The sequence below is a fragment of the Carcharodon carcharias genome, chromosome 1, assembly GCF_017639515.1.
Source record: "Carcharodon carcharias isolate sCarCar2 chromosome 1, sCarCar2.pri, whole genome shotgun sequence".
Taxonomy (NCBI): domain Eukaryota; kingdom Metazoa; phylum Chordata; class Chondrichthyes; order Lamniformes; family Lamnidae; genus Carcharodon; species Carcharodon carcharias.
In genome coordinates this window covers 113,789,898-113,809,010 of record NC_054467.1, presented here as the reverse complement: position 1 = coordinate 113,809,010, position 19,113 = coordinate 113,789,898, and the positions used below count along the sequence as shown (strand labels likewise).

The window sequence follows — 19,113 nt, the reverse complement described above, 5'->3', positions numbered from 1 at the left end:
TCTGCAATTTGAGGTAAGGCTTCTCTTAAAGCTACTTACATATTCAGATGCTATTTTCCAAAAGGAGTTCACTGGGTTATTTTCACATTCAGTTGTTGTGGGACAGGATTCAAAATTCATGCCTGCAAACAATAAGAATATCAGCTATAAAGGTAGGGTATGAATAATATAATAGCTGACAATAATGCCATAGTCTAAAATTGGTACCTCAATGACAAATACATGCTAGTTTGGTAGGAGGCAACTATACAATGTTTCTTTGGAATATTTCTGGTGTTTATTGCATGTTTTCTCCCCTAACCCTACAACCCACTTTCAGCATGGAAGTTCCAACATGTATTTTGTAGCCTGCACTGCTCTTTTCATTTGGTGTCAATGAACCCTTGAGACTGTGGCAACCTGTGGTGCCAAGATAGAAGTCAATTAGGCCCATGGTGTGGGGAGTGGTGGGGTGGGTGTGGGGGAAGGGTGGAAATTCTGGTGATTGCATTTGTCAGTCATTTAGATAATGAGCAGTCATCTAGGTAACAAATATGGTTCAGCGGTAGTGCAGCACTCCCACCTGAGTCCGCAGCTTGTGGTTTAAATTCCCAATCCAAAGACTGAGCAGATAATGGACGCTGACACAATACTACCATTGAGGGACCTAGAAAGATAAACCTGTCACTGGGCCCTTTTTTTTTCTACTTGCCTAGTCAGCAAGCCATCAGGAAGTGTAGCCTTAACTGGAAAAACAGCAGGTGTGCTGATACCCTGTACAATTTTATCCAGCTAAACTCCAACCTTTGCATTTATGCTCTGAAAGCTTAGCTAAATGCACTGCGTCCCAATGGAGGGAGCATATATTCTCCACATCAAGCAAAGAGGAACTCTATTTATGAGAATTCCTTAATACTTTGGTTTGGAAACGCTAAAACATAGGCCAGAATTTTATGTCCCGTGGGTTGGCGCTTGTTCAACCTGAACTGACGTGAAATAGCGCGAGGTGACGCAGGCGAGCGCCCCAATGTCATCGCTCGATGGGTGCATACGGCAGTCAGAAGGCGCACCCGCTGACAATTAAGCAGGAAATTAAGCCCATTAACAAAGCAATTAACAGCAATTTTACGTTGGCCGTCCACATTTACAGTTGGCGAATGGGCCATTCTCTCAGGCGGCATTCACATTTTTGCTCAAACCTCGACCCAGGGCGGGATGAAATCTCCGAGGGGAATAAATAAGAAGAGATATCTGGATACTGGTTTTTATGTGATAAGCTTTCAGGTGCTTGACTGTGTTGCATGGATATATTTTGCAGCATTTTTGTCATTTCCTTTATTCTTTGGAGGTCTGCATGGCCCTGCGGTAGCTGTCTGCCTTCAGGGAGCTCACTAGAAGTGCTCACCTATACCCTAAGTTAGGTCGGTGCCCGCCCTCTGCCACCCCCACCCCAGTTGCATCAAACATTTCTCAACGCACGTTTCATTGGCCAGCCAGCATGAAAACGCGGTCGGGAGCAGATCGCACCGGAAGTCTGCTTCCAGGCCTGCTGATCGCGGGTGCCCAACGAGCAAAAAATTCAGATCATAATCATGGGTTTCTATGCACAGCAGATGTCTGGCTGAACAAAGATAAAAGTATCATGAGGCATGATTAGCATAAATGTATACTCACATTCACAACACAATTTAGCTCCCAATTATTTATAACATGACTTTGCGATGCACTATAAACTTTCCTTAACATTGTGGTTAAGAATATTAAACATCTGCAACAATCATGCATCTCACCTGGAAATTCAGGTTGTCCGCACCAGTCCAAGTCATCTGCCAAAATGCCAATCAGCGTGTCACCAAGAGGCATCATTCGCCTGGTTCTATCTGAATATCTCTGAACCAGAAGCTTGGTATTTTCCCAGAATAATGCCTGTAATTACATTTAAAAACTGAAGTAAGTTATATCAGTTAGTTCATATAAATGAGAGCTTTTTCTGGTCTTAATATATTCAGAGATGTCTTTTGATCGCTACTTCTAGTGAAATTTCAAACATTCTAACGTACTTCCATTATTTTACTGGAAATAGCAAAATTAAAGATCGTCTCACGAGGTCACTCATACTTAGTAACCAAAGGAAATATTTTCCTGGATCTCTATAGGAACCAATTAGCTGAGACAACAACTACCTGTGGAACAACTAAACAGATCTCTTAAAGTGCTTTGATTGACAAATCTTTACACTTCATCATATCAGATTTTCCAGGCATAAACAAAATCTGAAATTGTATTTTTTTTAAAGTTTCAAAAGAACAGAAACAAAGGGAGGAATTGTCCCAGATTTGCACTAAGTGCCATTATGGGCACAATAGCAGCTTTTCACGCCTTATTGCCCCAAACCTACTGCATTAATTATGCATTCCTGGGAAACACACCGTTTCCATGGCGGGCAGGCTCTCATTCGCCTGCCGTGCCATCACCTCGCCGCTTCATCACGCCACATCTAAAGTGCAGCCGCACACACATCTCACTCGTTCCAGACCATGACTGCTGCACAGAAGACAAAAAGACTGCAGCCCCCTCCTTCAGTGATACATCCCTCAAGCACCTTTTGAACACTGTGGAGGCCCACCGTGGTGTCCTCTACCTCCACTCTGGCTGCAGGAGGGGCAGCAACCTCACTAATCTGCATTGGGAGGCAGTGGCAGCAGCGGTCAGCACCAATGCTCTGCAAAAGACGACAGCTAGTCAGTGCCCTTACAGGATGAATGGTCTCATCCATTCCACTAGGGTAATTCATTCCTCTTCTCCTCACTCTCAACTCGCACACTCACAAACTCTTCACACATCCACAGGGATCTCATACCTCAAGGGACAACACCACTAACTCTCACACACACCCTCACATCTTCATCAGGCTCATATCCTCTCAAACGCGCATCCTCATCCTGTCCATGTCTCCGGCCACCACACAAACATTCCATGCAGTGCCATGTGTCCTTCTCAAACTCTCTCCATCTGTTTCCATGCAGGAGAAGTCTGCTCACATCAGCAGGGAGAGGTCCCAGGCCGGGGGGTGGAGTGTCCCACGTTAGGCCCCTCACTCACTTTGAGGAGCATGCCATTGCGCTGACGGGTGGACCATGCCTGTGGTGATGGTGAGGTCGGTGGGGAACACCCTGATGAAGATCCTGCACCACATCATCCCTCTCTTAATGCAAATGTGAGTGCTCCCTCTCCTGCTTTTGACTCTGTTGCCATGCGCTAATTATCTCTACTTTGGTTCACAGGGAGCTCTGCCAAGAGAGTGTCTGACACCCTCTGCCAGCCAGTTCCTCAGCTCCATCCACGTCCTCACCTCCAGCCAATAGGACACCTTCTCCATTGAAGAGCTGGAAATAAGCAGCCTGGAAGACCCATTGCAGTGCTTACCCACACACTGCACCAGCAGAGAGACACACCTCGGTGGGACCTAGAATTTGATCAGGCTCAGGTTCACAATCTGGTGGTCACCACACGGACACAAGTCTGCCTTGGGAGGAGGCGGGTACAGCCAAGCTTCCTGGCACTTAGAGGATTGCTGGGGAAGAGGTTTGAATCAGATGACGAGCCTCTGGATTCGGCCTTCCAACCCATCCTGGAGATTCAGCAGAAGGTGTCGGAACATTGTGCAGAGCTGTTGGAAGCCCTCACAGAGTGGCATGTGAGTCGGAGGAGTGAGTCCACCTGCTCTGTCTGATGAAGTGGTGTCCACATGTGTGCTTATGAAGTTCTCCATGGAAGGATGGTAAACATTATGGAGACCCTGGTCCAGCAGAATACGGAGATGTGTGCAGACCTGCATTTCATCGCAGGAACCATGGGTGTGTTCCTGCAGTGTCAATGGGAGAGGGAAATGGGGCACTTGGGTGTTCCTCCAGGTGCTCAAGGAGCCAGGCTGGAGTCCCCGGGCACTCAAAGGGAAGAGGAGTGGAGACGTGTGTGTGTGTGCGCATGCGCCTGAGTGCGTGTATGTGTGTGTGTGTGTGCCTGTGCCTGTGCCTTTCGGAGCCTCGTGCAAGCACTCACCAAAGCAGTCGGATCCTTCACGTCTCACACTCATCTCACTGTCCTGAGCATTTTCAATGCTGCCTGCTCAGGTTCTCTTTCAATTGTCCATCTGAGCTGACCTGCATCTCTGCCCACCCAATGGTCTCACTCCCATGCAGCACCTAATCTCGCCCACCATCACTCTCATTTCACTGTCGACTTAGACAGCATAGTCATGATTCGGTTTTTCGAGCGCTCCCCCATCTTTGTCCCTCCCCCATCCTTTCCTCCATCATAGTTGAACCACTCCAGCATCACCTTCCACCTCCCATCCATGGCCTACCACTCATAACCCCCTTTTCCTTCGGGGATGTCCAGGTAAACATGCACGTTCCCTTCCTTCACGAAAATTCCATTCCCTTCCTGTCCCACCTATCACTACCATCAAGCCCTCACCCTACCACCCTACTGCTTCACTCAGCCCTCAGTCATTTTCATCATTCCCTTGTATCATGCCCACCCTCAGTTCACTCCTCAGGAGGCAGTCATGGACTCATCATAGTCCTCCCTTGCATGTTCACCTGGATCGCCGCTCCCCCACGAACACCTATCTTGGTCCCTTCCTCCCTTTGAACCCCTCTCCCCCTATGAACCCCTCCCCCCCACTCAGATTCCTACCACTCTTAGTCCACCCCGCCCCTTAGTCCTTGCCCCTCCCTGACTCCTTCAGATATCCTTACTTCTTTCACCACCCTTAATCATTCACCCCTCCCAAATCTCCCTCCAGCCTTACTTCTTCCTCTAGCCTTACTCCTTCGCCCTTCCCGACTCCTTCAGATAACCTTACTTCTTCCTCCAGCCTTAGTCCCTCTCCTCTTCACAATCCTTCCTCCCCACCCCACAGGCTCTCTCCCATCTCTGCATTCCTTCCTCCCCCTGAACTCCCTCCCCACTGTACACTTCTTCCTCCCCCTGGATTCCCTCCTCTCTCTGCACTCCTTCCCCTTTCCAAACTCCTTCCCCTACACCTTCCACCCCCACCTTACGCACACCTCCCCAGGCGCCATCTTCTCCCCATTACTCCCTCAGCCCCCCCAACCTCGCCCCCGAAACCTTCAATCCCCCCTCCAACCTCACCCTCCCGACATCTCTTCCTCTCCCAGTCAATCCTAGACCTTCTTCTCCCACCCCCAGGTACATATTCCTCTCCCAAACGCAACTGGAACTTCCTCTCCACCCCCTCGGCCATTATCTGTGGTGAGCAGACCCTCAACGGTGACTTTCCAACTTCCATGAGCTGCTTCGCAGCAGAGACATGTCCATGAGAATGCGGCCAACATGCCATGGACATTCCTCCAGTGTGTCTTGGCTGTTGGGCTCGAGCATCTTCTGCTCCTTGGATGTCCGTGATGTGAGCAAGGCCCTGGCGGTAAGTCCCGAATTCTTCACATCACACTTGTCAAGACGTGTTCTACACTGGTGTGCAATTACTCCAAGGTGGGCGGACGACCAAGCAGAGGGGTGGGGGGGAGCGGTGGAATTATTCCCATGGGCTGACCTTATAATGATATGCAGATGTATTATGATGAGGTTCCCGACATCCACCATCAACAGGGTTAACAGACAATCGCAAACTGGTTTCACAACGTCGTGAAAGCAATTTCTGGTCTTCTTGCCATATTGTCGGGTCATACCACTGAGCATGTCCAACACCAGTGAACATGGAAAATTTCACCCAAACGTTTTTTATGCCATGTCACTGCCCAAATTTCAGCACAAAGTCCTAGAACTGCGTACCTTTTTACATTACACAAAGTAACAAATTTCCATTCAACTCAAACCGTACATTAAATAAATGAATCCATGTTATCGAGTAAGCTTACCTGATCCGGAGGGATATTGTGCCATGCCAGACTGATAAAATCCTTATAGTCAGGCTGGAATGACATTGCAGGGCTGTTTATAAATGAAAGCACTTTGAAAGGCTTCCCAAATTGCTGAGCAGTTCTTTTCTCTGAAATAAAATAATCATTGTCAAATATACTTCTGATATCAACAGTTGATATTATTGCTGCTTAATGACATGAACAAAACCAGCTATTGGACATTATGTTCAATCGCAGTAGGTGTAACTGATTGGTTAGGTGAATAGCAATTAAGTGGAAGACAAATCAAATACCGCTAAAGCATGTTAATTTTGGTCCAAGGTATTGAAATATAAATGATAAACAAAGGTTGCTTTGTCCTGGATGGTGTCAAGCTTCTTGAGGGTAGTAGGAGCTGCAATCATCCAGGCAAGTGGGGAATATTTCATCACACTCCTGACTTATGCCTTGTAGATGCTGGACAGGCTTTGAGGAGTCAGTAGGTGAGTTACTCGCCACAGGATTCCTAATCTCTGACTTGCTCTTGTAGCCACAGTATTTATGTGGTTAGTCCAGTTTCTGAACACTGATAACCCCAGGATGCTGATAGTAGGGGATTCAGCAGTGGTAACATCAAGGGGTGATGGGTTAGATTTTCTCTTGTTGGAGATGGTCATTGCCTGGCACTTGTGTGGTGTGAATGTTACTTGCCAATTGTCAGCCCAAGCCTAGATATTGTCCACGTCTTGCTGCATTTGGACATGGACTGCTTCAGTATCTGAGGAGTCGCAAGTGGTGCTAAACATTGTGCAATCATCAGCGAACATCCCTACTTCTGACCTTACGATAGAAGGAAGGTCATTGATGAAGCAGCTGAAAATGGTTGGACCAAAGGATGGTCTTAAAGGAGGAGAGATAGAGAGGAGGAGAGGTATAGGGAGGGAAGACCAGAGTTTAGGATTAAGTAAGTAGAAGGCATGTCTGCCAATCTTGGAGCAAAGAAAATTGGGGATGCACAAAAGACCAGAATAGGAGGGCCTCAGAGATCAAAGGGTTTATAGTACTGATGAATGGGGGTATGAAGGGGCAAGACCATGGAGGAATTTGAAAGCAAGGATGAAGATTTGCAAAATGAAGCAAAGAGAAAAAAATATCGAGACCTAGACTATAGTTTCTGAACAAAGTGATATGGGGCAGAATTTAGCCTGTGTCGGGCGGGCTAGTCAGGGGTGGTCAGGAAGTGTGAAATGTGAGCTGCAGCACTTTGTTCTGCCTGTGCGAGAGGGGGGAGGGCCGGGGTGGGAGTGAGACCATGAACTCCGCGCACAGAACTGCCTCAGGGAAATGAACATTTTTCCAAATGTAAAATAAAGATTTCAAAAGTGTAATGAAACATGTGACCCTGTCACATGAGCAGGGAGATGTTATAAATAAAATGTGAAATTTTTAATTTAATTTTTATTGGTTTTGGAAACCTAATCCCACCCATGGATGAGGTTTCCTAACAACTGCAAAGGCCGCTTGGCCAATTTGCCTGCCCGCCAACCATAAGGTTGGGTGGGCAGCGAAAAATTTCTCTTCAGTATCTTTTTAATGGTCTTATTAGGCCTTTTAGTTGTCCGCGGGAGTGCTGCAACTCCAGTGTGCACCCACCGACTCAAATATCGCGCGACTGCACATTGGCGTTGGGACACTCGCCCAAAGTCAATGTGTGTCATTTTATGCTCGAGTGGGTCGGGCACACGCGCACCTGCCGAGATACAAATTCTGCCCATAAAGTAAGTAAAAGACTGAAGAGAATTGTTCTAAAAGTTACAAAACTGCAAGGCATTGGGCAGGATTTTCCGCACCTGCCCGCTGCCGGGATCTTCTGGTCCTGCCGCAAGTCAATGGACTTCTGGCTGGGGTGCAGCCTCACCCAAGGCGGGACCGGAAAATCCCGCCCACAGTATAGAAATGGTACTTGCTCACAAGAGACACTAATATAAGAATGTAAGATTATAAGAAATATGAGCACGAGTAGGCCATTTAATCCCTCGAGCCCGCTCCACCATTCACAGAATCACAGAATCACACAGTGCAGAAGAGGCCCTTCGGTCCATTGAGTCTGCACCGACACATGAGAAATACCTGACCAACCTACCTAATCCCATTTACCAGCAGTTGGCCCATTCAATGAGATCATGGCCGATCTTCTACTTCAACACCAGCTTCCTGCACTATCCCCGTATCCTTTGATGTTTTTGATTTGTAGGAATAGATTGATCTCACTCTTGAACATACTCAATAACTGAGCCTCCACAGCCCTCTGGGGCAGAGAATTCCAAAGATTCACCATCCTCTGACTGAAGAAATTCCTCCTAATCTCGGTTCTAAATAGCCTGCCCCTTATTCTGAGACTGTGTCCCCTGGTTCTAGAGCCCCTAGCTAAGGAAAACGTCCTTCCTGCATCTACCCTATTGAACCCTGTAAGAATTTTGTATGTTTGAATAAAATCACCTCTCATTCTTCTAAACTCCAGAGCATAAATGCTCAGCCTATTTAATCTTTCCTCATTGAACAATCCATCCACCCTAGCAATTAGTTTGGTGAACATTTGGTGCCCCCCTTCTATAGAAAGTATATCTTTCCTTAGGTATGTGTAGAAACAGTGTTTTTTCAGGTACCATGACTCAACTACTTACTCCTAAAACCAAACCAAGCTCTGAATTTATTATAGATTTAGCAAAGCTTTTGTCATTCAGATCTTTTCTTGCCAAACTTTCAGACAAGATCAGAAACACATGACCATGTTTGACAGTCTCCAAACAAAATTACTGAGAAATCCACACCTGTAGAGTGTTTGCCAAATACAGATAGTCTGCTCTGTTCCAACAGGTTGATGCCCACATGCCTATTTCCACAGAATTTAGGTGCAGTTTGACCACATACCCCATTGCAGCCAACAACTTTGAGTGCTACACAAGGCAACAGGTTAATCTTTAAAAATTGACAACAGCAATGTAAATTGCTTCCATGAGCTTGACTACATTCTAAAATCTATCAAATAAAATCATTGTCTGATGTATTCCTCGAGAGAAAAATGTCACCTGTTCCCTGCTCTGCATGTTTTCAGACCATCAGGTATAATATACTGGAATAATCTGAAGAACCGCTTTAAGGGCCAACGATCACTGAAAGTCTCCAGTCTTACTGTGGTCCTGCCCCTCTTCTGGGTAGATACCAAAGCTGTGCATTAGAACACTAAGGGTATTTGTGCATGAAATACAGTTCAATGCAAGACTTTGTTTCAATACATTAGGCTTAAGAGAACAAGTTCCATTTTTTGTGGTTCCTGATATTCTGTCCCTAATGAATCCTATTGCAATCTTTGTGGAGACTGATAACTTATAAAAGGAAATTCAAACTTCCAGTTAACAGCTGAAGGAATGACACATCAAGATTTCACATTTTAAGACATTTGCTATAACAAATTACTAAAAACACAATTGAATAAACAAAATATTTTTGTAGGGCAACTTATATGTTAAACCACAGAATGGCATATCCCCCTTATTATTCTTAGCCCAACTTCACAAGTATACGTTATACTGTCCTTTATGTAGACATCCAATTTTCCTAGAAAAAATGCAAAGTGATTCCTAGCTCCTGAGGGTTCATTCCTGTTCTTATCTTTCTCTTAGCCTAGTAACTTGCAATCTTAGAACTGTCTTACAGAGTGAGGCTTTCTTTTCATGAATCATGGAAAGTTAGTATGCAGATACAGCAAGTGATTAGGAAGGCAAATGGGGAATAGAATAAAAAGGTAGTAAGTGTTGTTACAGTTGTACAGGGTGTTGGTGAGACCACATCTGGAGTACTGTGTGCAGTTTTTGTCTTCTTATTTAAGAAAGGATATAATTGCATTGGAAGCAGGGCAGAAAAGGTTCACTCGACTGATGCCTAGGATGAACGGGGTTGTCTTATAAGGTAAGGTTGGACAGTTTGGGCCTATATCCAATGGAGTTTAGAAGAATGAGAGGTAATCTTATTGAAACATACAAAATCCTAAGGAGATTGACAGGGTGGATGCTGATAGGATGTTTCCCCTTATGGGAGAGACTAGAACTAAGGCACACAGTTAAAAAAATAAAGGGTCTCCCATTTAAGATGGAGATCAGGGGAAATTTTTCTCTCGGGGGGTCGCTAGCCTGTGGAATTCCCTTCCCAAGAGAGTAGTGGAGGCAGGGTCAATGACTATATTTAAGGCTGAGATGGATAAATTCTTGACTAACAGGGGAGTCAAAGGGTATCTGGGTTAGATAGGAAAGTAGAGGCCACAATCAGATCAGCCATGGTCTCATCAAATGCCAGACCTGGCTCGACACCTACTCCTACTCCTAGTTCATATATTTGCATGTTCCCAGAGACTCTCCCTCTAGCCCATGCTAGGTGACTCTCCCGGCATGGGAGAGCTCCCCATGAATTTGATCTTTTCAGTTGGAGCATGAGTGTCCATTCCTGCGCTGTGAACGATGGAGACATTTTGGCCTCTAGATGCTCCCTCTCTCCCAGATCCAGGCAAACTCAAAACACTGTCTATGGAATTCATTGTTTTTACCTATCCATTTAGTTCTAAGATGAAAGAGAGTTGGGCTCACAAGGATAGCTAATTAGCATTTCTACTGAGATACAAGACCCATGTGATTCATATTGCCATGGGGAATGGCAAAATTGAACATATTTCTGCTTCCTCTGCATCCTTCCCCATGGCAATATGAAAGAGAGTTGGGCTCACAAGGGTAGCCACAGGGAAATCTCAGTATCTCAGTAGAAATGTTAATTAGCTATCCTTGTGAGCCCAACTCTCTTTCATCTTAGAACTAAATAGATAGGTAAAGACACAACTGTTTACTGCCTGACATCCTCAACATTTCTCTGGGACTCTGGAGACTAATGGTCTATCCACTGTTGGCACACAGGCTGCTGTCACTGTCTCCAAGTGTAAATACCTTACACCATCTTTTAAATAAAACAATCTAAGCCTGCCTTTGATCTCTAACAATCAAACCACCCAGGCTTACTGTCAGGCAGACTTCAGATGCTCTTCATTTTATCTTTAACTTAAAGACAGTCTCAAAACTTGACAATCTTATAAACATCATAATTACAACAATTGATCATTAAGAATTAAAGTGATTGAGCACTTGTACAAATATGAACTGATTAGAGAGCACCAGCATAGATTTGTAAAGGGCAAGTCACATCTAACTAATCCAATTAGATTATTTGAGGAGGTCACAAAAGCAGTATGCCAGGGAATGTGTATGGATGTTCTTTATGTGGACTTCCTGAAGTCATTTGATAAGGCTACACATAAGGGATGGTTAACAAAAACGAAATCATGTGGAATGAAGGTAGTCTTTAGTCATAGGAGGTAGAAGACAGAGTAGGGATAATGGCTGCATGTTCCAATTAGCATGGTGTCCCTTAGTGATCTCTATTGGGGACTCAGCTTTTCATTGTATTTATCAATGACTTCACGATTGGCAATATTTTTCTTCTGCTGTGTCTCTTTGACCAAACCACTTCCAGCCCCGGGGCTATCAGCCACAATGCTTGGCAATCAACCCTTGTCATCATACTTCTTGGTCATGAGAGTTAAAAACTGCATATTGATGAAGAAAATAAGTGGACAGTGGTTCCGAAAGCCATGTCAATCTGTATTTCCATGCATATATTATAAAGGAACCCCATTGTCTTACCCTATTGTAGGATTCACTACTCTGAAGTAGTTGTAACATCTGCCAGTAATGATCTCCTCCAAGTTGTGAATTGTACCAGTTCCGTGCCACAGCTTCACTGCTGTACCTTCTGAAGTTATGCAATCCATCAGTAGGATTACAAGCAGAAACATGCTCCATATCGACATCTTAGAAACTCAAGAGTCTCAATTTCGAAAAGCTCTTGCAGCGAAAGTTCCACGTCTTCACTAGTCCTTGAGCATATCAGAAATATAATACGGAAAAAAATGGCAAGATATACGTAATAATTAACTAGTTGAAGGACACTTAAAACAGTACATGCTTAATATTTAACACAAAGAGAAAATTCTGGAAACCATCAGCAGTTCAATCAGTATTTGTGGAAAGAGAGGATTTAATACTGGGATGGATGAGACGGTGCAGGTGGAATTGAACATAATGACACCCATCATCAAATGGGCCTCAATTCTATCTCCATTAAACTGCTGACCACCCAATTTCCCTTCCAGATCCTCATGTTAGCCAGAGCTCCACAATTGAATATCTCCAATCTACTTTTTGTCTCTGTCACAATATTGAAATGGGTTGGACCGAAATCACAAATGACTTACTATATTTCTGTGACAAAGGTAATCCTCTTCTTCCTTCATGACCAGTCTGCAGCCTTTGTTATAGTTAATCACACCATCCTCCTCTAATATCTCCCCACTGTCATCCAGCTGGTTGGGACTGCACTCACCTGTTTCCATTCTTATCTATCACATCATAGCCAGAGTATAACTTGAAATGGCTTCTCTTCCTGCTCCCAAACCATTACCTCTGGTATCCCAAAGAATCTCTCTTTGGCTCCTTCCCATTTCTCATCTAAATACTGTTCTTGACTTCATCATTTGAAAACATTGCATTAATTTTCACATGTAGGCTGATGGCAACCAGCTCTACTTCACCACCATCTCTCATGACTCTTCCACTGTTGGTAAATTATTAGATGTCATGTCCAATACCCAGTACAGGATGAGCAGAAATTTCCTTCAATTAAACATTGGGAAGACCGAATCTGTTGTCTTCAGTCTCTGCTACAAACTCCATTCTCTAGCTACCAAGTCCATTCTTCTCAGATAGCAACAATCTGAGGCCAAACCAGATTTCCGCAAGCTCAGTATGGAATTTGACCCTCATGATTATATATTCTTGCCATCATGAAGATTACTTATTTCCATATCTGTAACATTGTCTGACCCTAGCCCTGCCTCAGTTCATCTGCTACTGAAACCCTCACTCATGCCTTTGTTACCTCTAGGCTTGAGGTCAATCAAAACTCTGATGCCTGTGTCCTCATTTCCACCAATCCCGTTCACTGATCACCCATTCACTTTTTTGACCTACATTGCAACACCATGGTTTTAAAATTCTCATTCTTATTTTCATAACCCTTCATGACCTCATCCCTCCTTATCTTTGTAATCTCCTCCAGCCCCACAACCCTGAAAGATATTTACACTCATCTAATTGAGCATCTTTAATTTTAACTCACCCACCATGGTGGCTGTGCCTTCAACTGCCAAGATCCTATACTCTGGAATTCCATTCCCAAACCTTTCCAACTCTCTTTATTCTTTTAAAATGCCTCTTAAAATTTACCTCTTTGACCATGCTTTTGACCATCTGCCCTAATTTCGAAAAGCTCTTGCAGCGAAAGTTCCGTGGTTCAGTGCCAAATTTTGCTTTATAATATTCCTGTGAAGCTTCTTAGGATGCTTATAGGTTAAAAGCATTCACTAAATACAAGCTGATCTTCTTGTTACAGCACTTGCAGTTCCTTTGTTTAATTCAAATGGGGCCCAATTCAGAATTTTGTGGATCTGAATGGCAATCTTTTCAGGCGGCATTTCAATCATTTTCTGTTCTGGAATCTGACACAAATTGAATTTTCTTCCCTTTGTCAGAAGTGGAAGAAATTACATATGAACAGCATCTGAAACATGAAGGGGCAGGGAAAGCGCGCACACACATGCACCAACCTGTGTCGAATTCCCAGTTGTGATTAACGAACTTGATGAGAGCTGCTGGTCCTGAGAGGTGACGTCTATCAGAGTCATGTGAGCACTAACTTTAATAGTTGTCCAACTGGTTGCCTACGTTGAAAGAGACGGCCTGTCATGGGCCAGCCAGAGGAAAATGTGAAGCTTACTGCTGCCTATTCACCTTGTAATGAAGGAGCACGCCCTATAAATTTGAGGCTGGCAAGCTTAACCAAGACTCAGCCATGGAGATGGCAGCATCTTGGCTGTTTCAGCTGCTCATGACATTCTGCGTTGACTCAGATTAGCATAAAGCCTTAGGGATGATTGCTAGATACCGCATGCAGAACATTTATCCTTCCACATATACTCTTTTCACCCATCTCTCAGGATGCAGCTATGCCCAAACCCCTCACAGCTGCACACTGCCATGGCAGAACAGTGTGACTCAGAGGGAAATGGCCAGTTTGATAGTTTATGCTCAGGAGCACAACATGCCATCTGAATGAGTGATAGGAACAGATGCCAGGCCACCCTGCATTCATGCAGCCTCATTTCCCCTCCCCTGCAACACCCCCCCAAAAATAAAATCAGGCATTGCTAAGCTAGAGAACATTCCTGCATGTAAACAGACATAGGTTATGTGTGAGACCAATCGAAGTTGGAAGCCTTACATGCCCATGTTTTTTATTCATTATGATGCTAGAATGTCACAGAGGAGGCCAGTTGATGATGGAGCAGGAGAGCCAGCAACTAACTTCAGTGAACAGGACCTCCAGAGAAAGTCCAGAGATGCCAGCAAATAACTTACCTGAGTGGTTGGCAGAACCCGCCACAGTGACCAAGTGGGTAAGGAAGGAGATAGCCTCCACTGTGAGCACAGCAGGGGACCATGTCAGGTTGTGAATACAATGCTGGAAGAGGTTCCATGACCCGCTACGCTTTGGCAAGGTAGGTTGTCTGGCAGAAGCACACAGAGATCCTTGTAATGGTTGACATCTGAATGCTGCACCTATGGTGACACACTTGGCATAACTTCTCCTATAGCATGGACACTTGTGTGTCCAAGCCTGTGGGTTGACACAGTTATAGGTTGAATGTGAATGTCCACTGTTATGTAAGGCCATATTCAAGATCTTTGTCCCTGGCAACATTATATAAGAGGCTAACATTACTCTATATGTTACATTTGTAGGACAAGAGGGCCCACAATGCCAGGGAGATGTACCAGACTAAGAATGGGTCCGTGAGGCTATGGGTGATTTGAAACGTTGAGGAGAAACGATGGAGGTTGCGATGCCCTCCCAGCTCATTGTCAGGGATGGAGAATTGCTCATAGCAGATGCCAAAGGCTGTGTTGGAGGCACTTTGGAACATGATGCTAATGATAGAGATGATCCTGTTAGTGCACTAAACAGAAGGAGATATTGGTACGAGAGGGAGTGCGAAGGTTGGGTTGTCTGAAAACAACACTGCAATAATGCTTAAAGGCAGGATTTTCCAGTTCCAAAGTGACGGAAATCATGGTGCGTAGGGGCAAAAAATTTGGAGTGATGGCAAAAGTCAGTTTGCCACTGGAGGGAAAATAAGTTGGAATCTTCCCCTCCCTATTTTCATGGCGGGTTGAGGTTCTCACTGCTCCATGTCAGGAATCACGTTTGCATGTCTTTGCATCTCATGAATGCTCATTAAAAAACCCAGTTTGCCGGAATCACATTCTCACTCCAAATCTAATTGCCCCCCCAACGAATTATTAGATCGGTCTGATTCACGACCAGGTATGAGTGGCGTGCACCTGGAGAACTGCACTTCACATGTGACTTCGAGGATTGTACACGGAGCGGTCGCGCACCTTTCACTGTGCTGCTCTTGTGGCTGCTCTGACTCCAACCAGTGGGAAGGGAAGGTAGGGCTGGGGTGCTGGGGGTGGGTACTGGACAGAGGCAAGGGAAGGGGTGGACGGTGACACATGACTGCAGAGGGTGGTTTTAAAGGAACAGGGGAGATAAGTGTGAGACAGCCCTAGGGCAGCGCGGAGCAATGTCAGAGCCAGAAATTAAAAGCAGTCCTGGGGCAGTGCTCAGCACAGTGTCAGGGCCAGAAATTAAAGGCAGTTCTGGAGCAGTGCTGACCCTGCTACAAAGCAGTGCTTGGCATGCATGTCATGGTCCCAGGGGAGGGCCTGTCTGTCCTGTGTTGGTCGTGCATAGCATGATGTACAGGGTGAGGTCTGTCCCTCATACAATTGGGTCCTGGGATTGGTGGGTTGTTACTGGGCCACAGCTGGCACAGTCAGAGTCAGGGGAGGTATCTGTAACCTGTAAATGGTGATCTGGCAACTAGGTGGGAGGCAATCGATGGTTTCATGGGGTTGGTCTTGGTAGGTCACTGTGCATGGGGCTGCAAGATGGGGAGGGTGAGGTCAACATGAGGCATCGGCACATCAGAGTGGAGGACAGGGAGATCTACAAGAATTACAACAGGCTCCAGGGTTAAAGTAAGAGGCAGGAGAGTGATTGGAGGGAGGGAAATTTGCCCATGATGCTCTTCCAGGACAACAGGAGGGACTTGGATGGTCACGGTGATGGGGGTGGAGATTGGAAGCTGGACTTGAAACAGAAGCAGAGCAGCACCATTTCGACTGCTGATGGGAGTGACACAGTTGAAAAATAACCTCGGAAACAAATCACCACGGGAAGGGATGTTGGGAGGAGTTGATTACTGCACTATTGGGCTGATTGAAGGGGTTCCCTAATAACTTCCGCTTCAGGACATGGAGGGCAAGGCTCAGCTGAGACATATCAGCAAGACTTAAGTGCCAATTGAAGGATTTGGGCAATTTAACTCAAGATGCATGTTCTTGAGAGAATCCATTACGACTTGGGGCCAAGTCTAGATTTGCTATGATTGATCAATTGTCCCTCACTGAGAAATGTGAAAGGTCAAAAGGATAAAAGTATTAAGGGGTGACGGCTACTGTAAATATGCAACATGCTCCAAACGACCAGTGCAGTTGGAAGGTTCAGGGTTTACACCGTTCAAAAATTGCAGTCATTACATTAGTGCAAGACTGGGCTCTAGTCTCCTCCAAAGGAGGCATCCTGACTGTGCCCTGACTGAGGCTCATTGCACCTGGCTGTACTAATCCAGATCCAACCCCCTTTGTGAATGCACTGTGATGCCTAGGGTGCAGGGGCAGTGGGGATGGGAAAACTCAGCCTCCAGTGATCCTTAAGGCTGTGCTACAGCTGTAAGGGAGGGATCTGGGGATGGAATGCCTGCAATGAGGGCAGCCCAAGGGCTTCACAATGACCCCCAACTTGATGATGGAAGGTGATTTTTGCAGGATAATATTCAAAGCTGTCTCTGTTCAATTTTTCCACAGGTACGAGGAGTGTACAATGGAGGCAGCAGGCAAAGCTCAGGAACATCAAGTGGAGGAGTCCATTACGGTGATGAGCTCACCCTTGTCCTGGGGGCTCAAACGCATGAACTCCAACCATGAAAGAATAGCTAATCTTGTGGGGAGGCACATGCAGCATCACTCGGAGTGCATGCAAGAGCAGTGTAACTCCCTGCAAATGGTTCAAGGCTCACTCAGTAGCCTGGAGAAGTCTGCTCAGAGTGTGAGCTCTGATTTCCAAGGAATACATGAAGTGCTGCATTCCCGTAACAGGCTGCTTGCACTGTTGGGACAACGGTTGCTGGAATTGGTGATTGCTCTGTTCCAGCAACCAGCTCCAGCTAAACCACCTGAAGACTAACCTAGAGCTGTAGAGGCTAGCAGGGAGGATGAAGTTTCTGAGAATATCTCAGCACCCTCATCATCTACCTCCCTAGCCCCTCCACCAGACCCCTCTTCTGTTGTACATGTCCCAGTGACAATGATTGCCCCTGCAAAAATACAGAGACTGCAGTCTGAGGTAGGTCCCCAACTGGTTCATGCACAGTGAGGCCGGCCACCATGCTTCTCAGTGCTCTGTCACATGAGAGGTGAGTATCCTGCCTCCACCTCCTCCCAGGCAACACAGGGAACTCTACATAGGAGTGTTTGCGAGTGCAGGCACTGCTATGACTCGATCACTGATGGCTTCACCATTCTTTTATTCGATAGCACTTGGTTAAGTTCACAACTAATCACTTTGTAAATACACATATCCAGTGCAATGAGTGCTTTGGTCTGTTTTTGTAAATTAATGCCTTTGGTTAGGATGTTAACAGAAAGCATGAGGTTCTTACCTTTAGCACGAGAGATTGCATCCTGAAGTCCATCTCTCATTGATATCATCGGGAACAAAAGTGTGCCCAGGTGTGTCAGCGGTGGAAAGCTAGTTCCTTCTCCAGACTTTCAGGTAAGAATAATATGCCAAGGGTTGCAGATTGAAAGGCTCCTTACAGCACATGTTGTCCATCAATGATTGTTTTTCAGAGAAGGTAAATGATTCGACTCAATGACCAAATCCAGTTTATTGGTGCATTTCAAGCGTGAGTGTTTTGTTGAAGGCAGTCATCCACGTGTGATTGTTACACAGTGACTAAAGTGGATGCCCCACATGTCAAGATGCCATGTATGCTCCAGGGCAGAATGCTTGTGTGATATCTCCCCTACAACTGAAGGGGACTTCTAAGTGGTACAGGCTGTGTGTTCGTAGGGAACTTGGGTGTTTGGCAGCAGCATGTTGCAGATGTCACACACTCCTGAAACTGTGCACCTGTGGATGGATAATGTGGAAAGTAGTTGAAGGTGTCGGGGTTTGTCTAGGCACAAGGTGATATTTTTTCCAGTACTTTGACAGCATCTAACGTACATGTACATGGTCGAGTTTGTGAATGACTTCTCAAGGTGCATTCGTGCACTTTGTTGAGGCCAGAGGTTATGATGGTCATGATTTCAGCCATGTTAATGACACTGACTTTCAGTATGTGCTGTTTGTTTCTCTCTCTTGTTGGGAATGGGCTCTGAAGATATGTGGCTTCCATGTAACAGATCAGTTATTTGGGTGCTGCTCCCCGGGGACTGGCTAATGAACTTGGTTACCTATCCTATTGCAACCTAGGAGAACTTGCTATGTAATAAGAGGCTTCTGGTGATTACCCCCTCCTGTAAGGAATCGGCCATGGAAACATGGGCCTCAGGTGGTCTCCCATTGCTGCCATCCCCCTCCTCCTCCATGGCATCTCCATTGCTTTGGGTGGAGGGGGCCTCCTCCTCATCTTCCTCATTGTCCTCCTCCTCCTCAGATGAGCAGATGTTGTGCCAGCTTCTGGCTTTTATGCACCTGGGGGCAGCAGATTGTGAAAAATCGGAGAGGTCTGCAGTAGACTCCTGGAGTGATTCAGCCGCATAAAAATGGAGAACCACTGTCACCTTGAATGTGACTTGCAGCACATGGGGGTCTGTTAACTGTGGTGCCAGACCTTGCTGCACATAGCTCTGTTATCATTTCTCGGGATACTCTCAACCTTTGTCTACACTGGTTC

General features: G+C 45.6%; 1 protein-coding gene across 1 annotated transcript in view; it reads right to left on the bottom strand.

Annotated features, from left to right (window-relative positions):
* LOC121274930 (ADP-ribosyl cyclase/cyclic ADP-ribose hydrolase 2-like) overlaps nucleotides 1-14,526 on the bottom strand; it is a 39,574-nt gene extending 25,048 nt beyond the window's left edge. Inside the window, 7 exon segments of the mRNA XM_041182339.1 lie at nucleotides 40-122; nucleotides 1,770-1,905; nucleotides 5,886-5,939; nucleotides 5,941-6,016; nucleotides 11,612-11,720; nucleotides 13,633-13,697; nucleotides 14,444-14,526. Coding sequence (XP_041038273.1) covers nucleotides 40-122; nucleotides 1,770-1,905; nucleotides 5,886-5,939; nucleotides 5,941-6,016; nucleotides 11,612-11,720; nucleotides 13,633-13,697; nucleotides 14,444-14,526 — 606 coding nt within the window.
* Nucleotides 14,527-19,113: the final 4,587 nt, after the last annotated feature.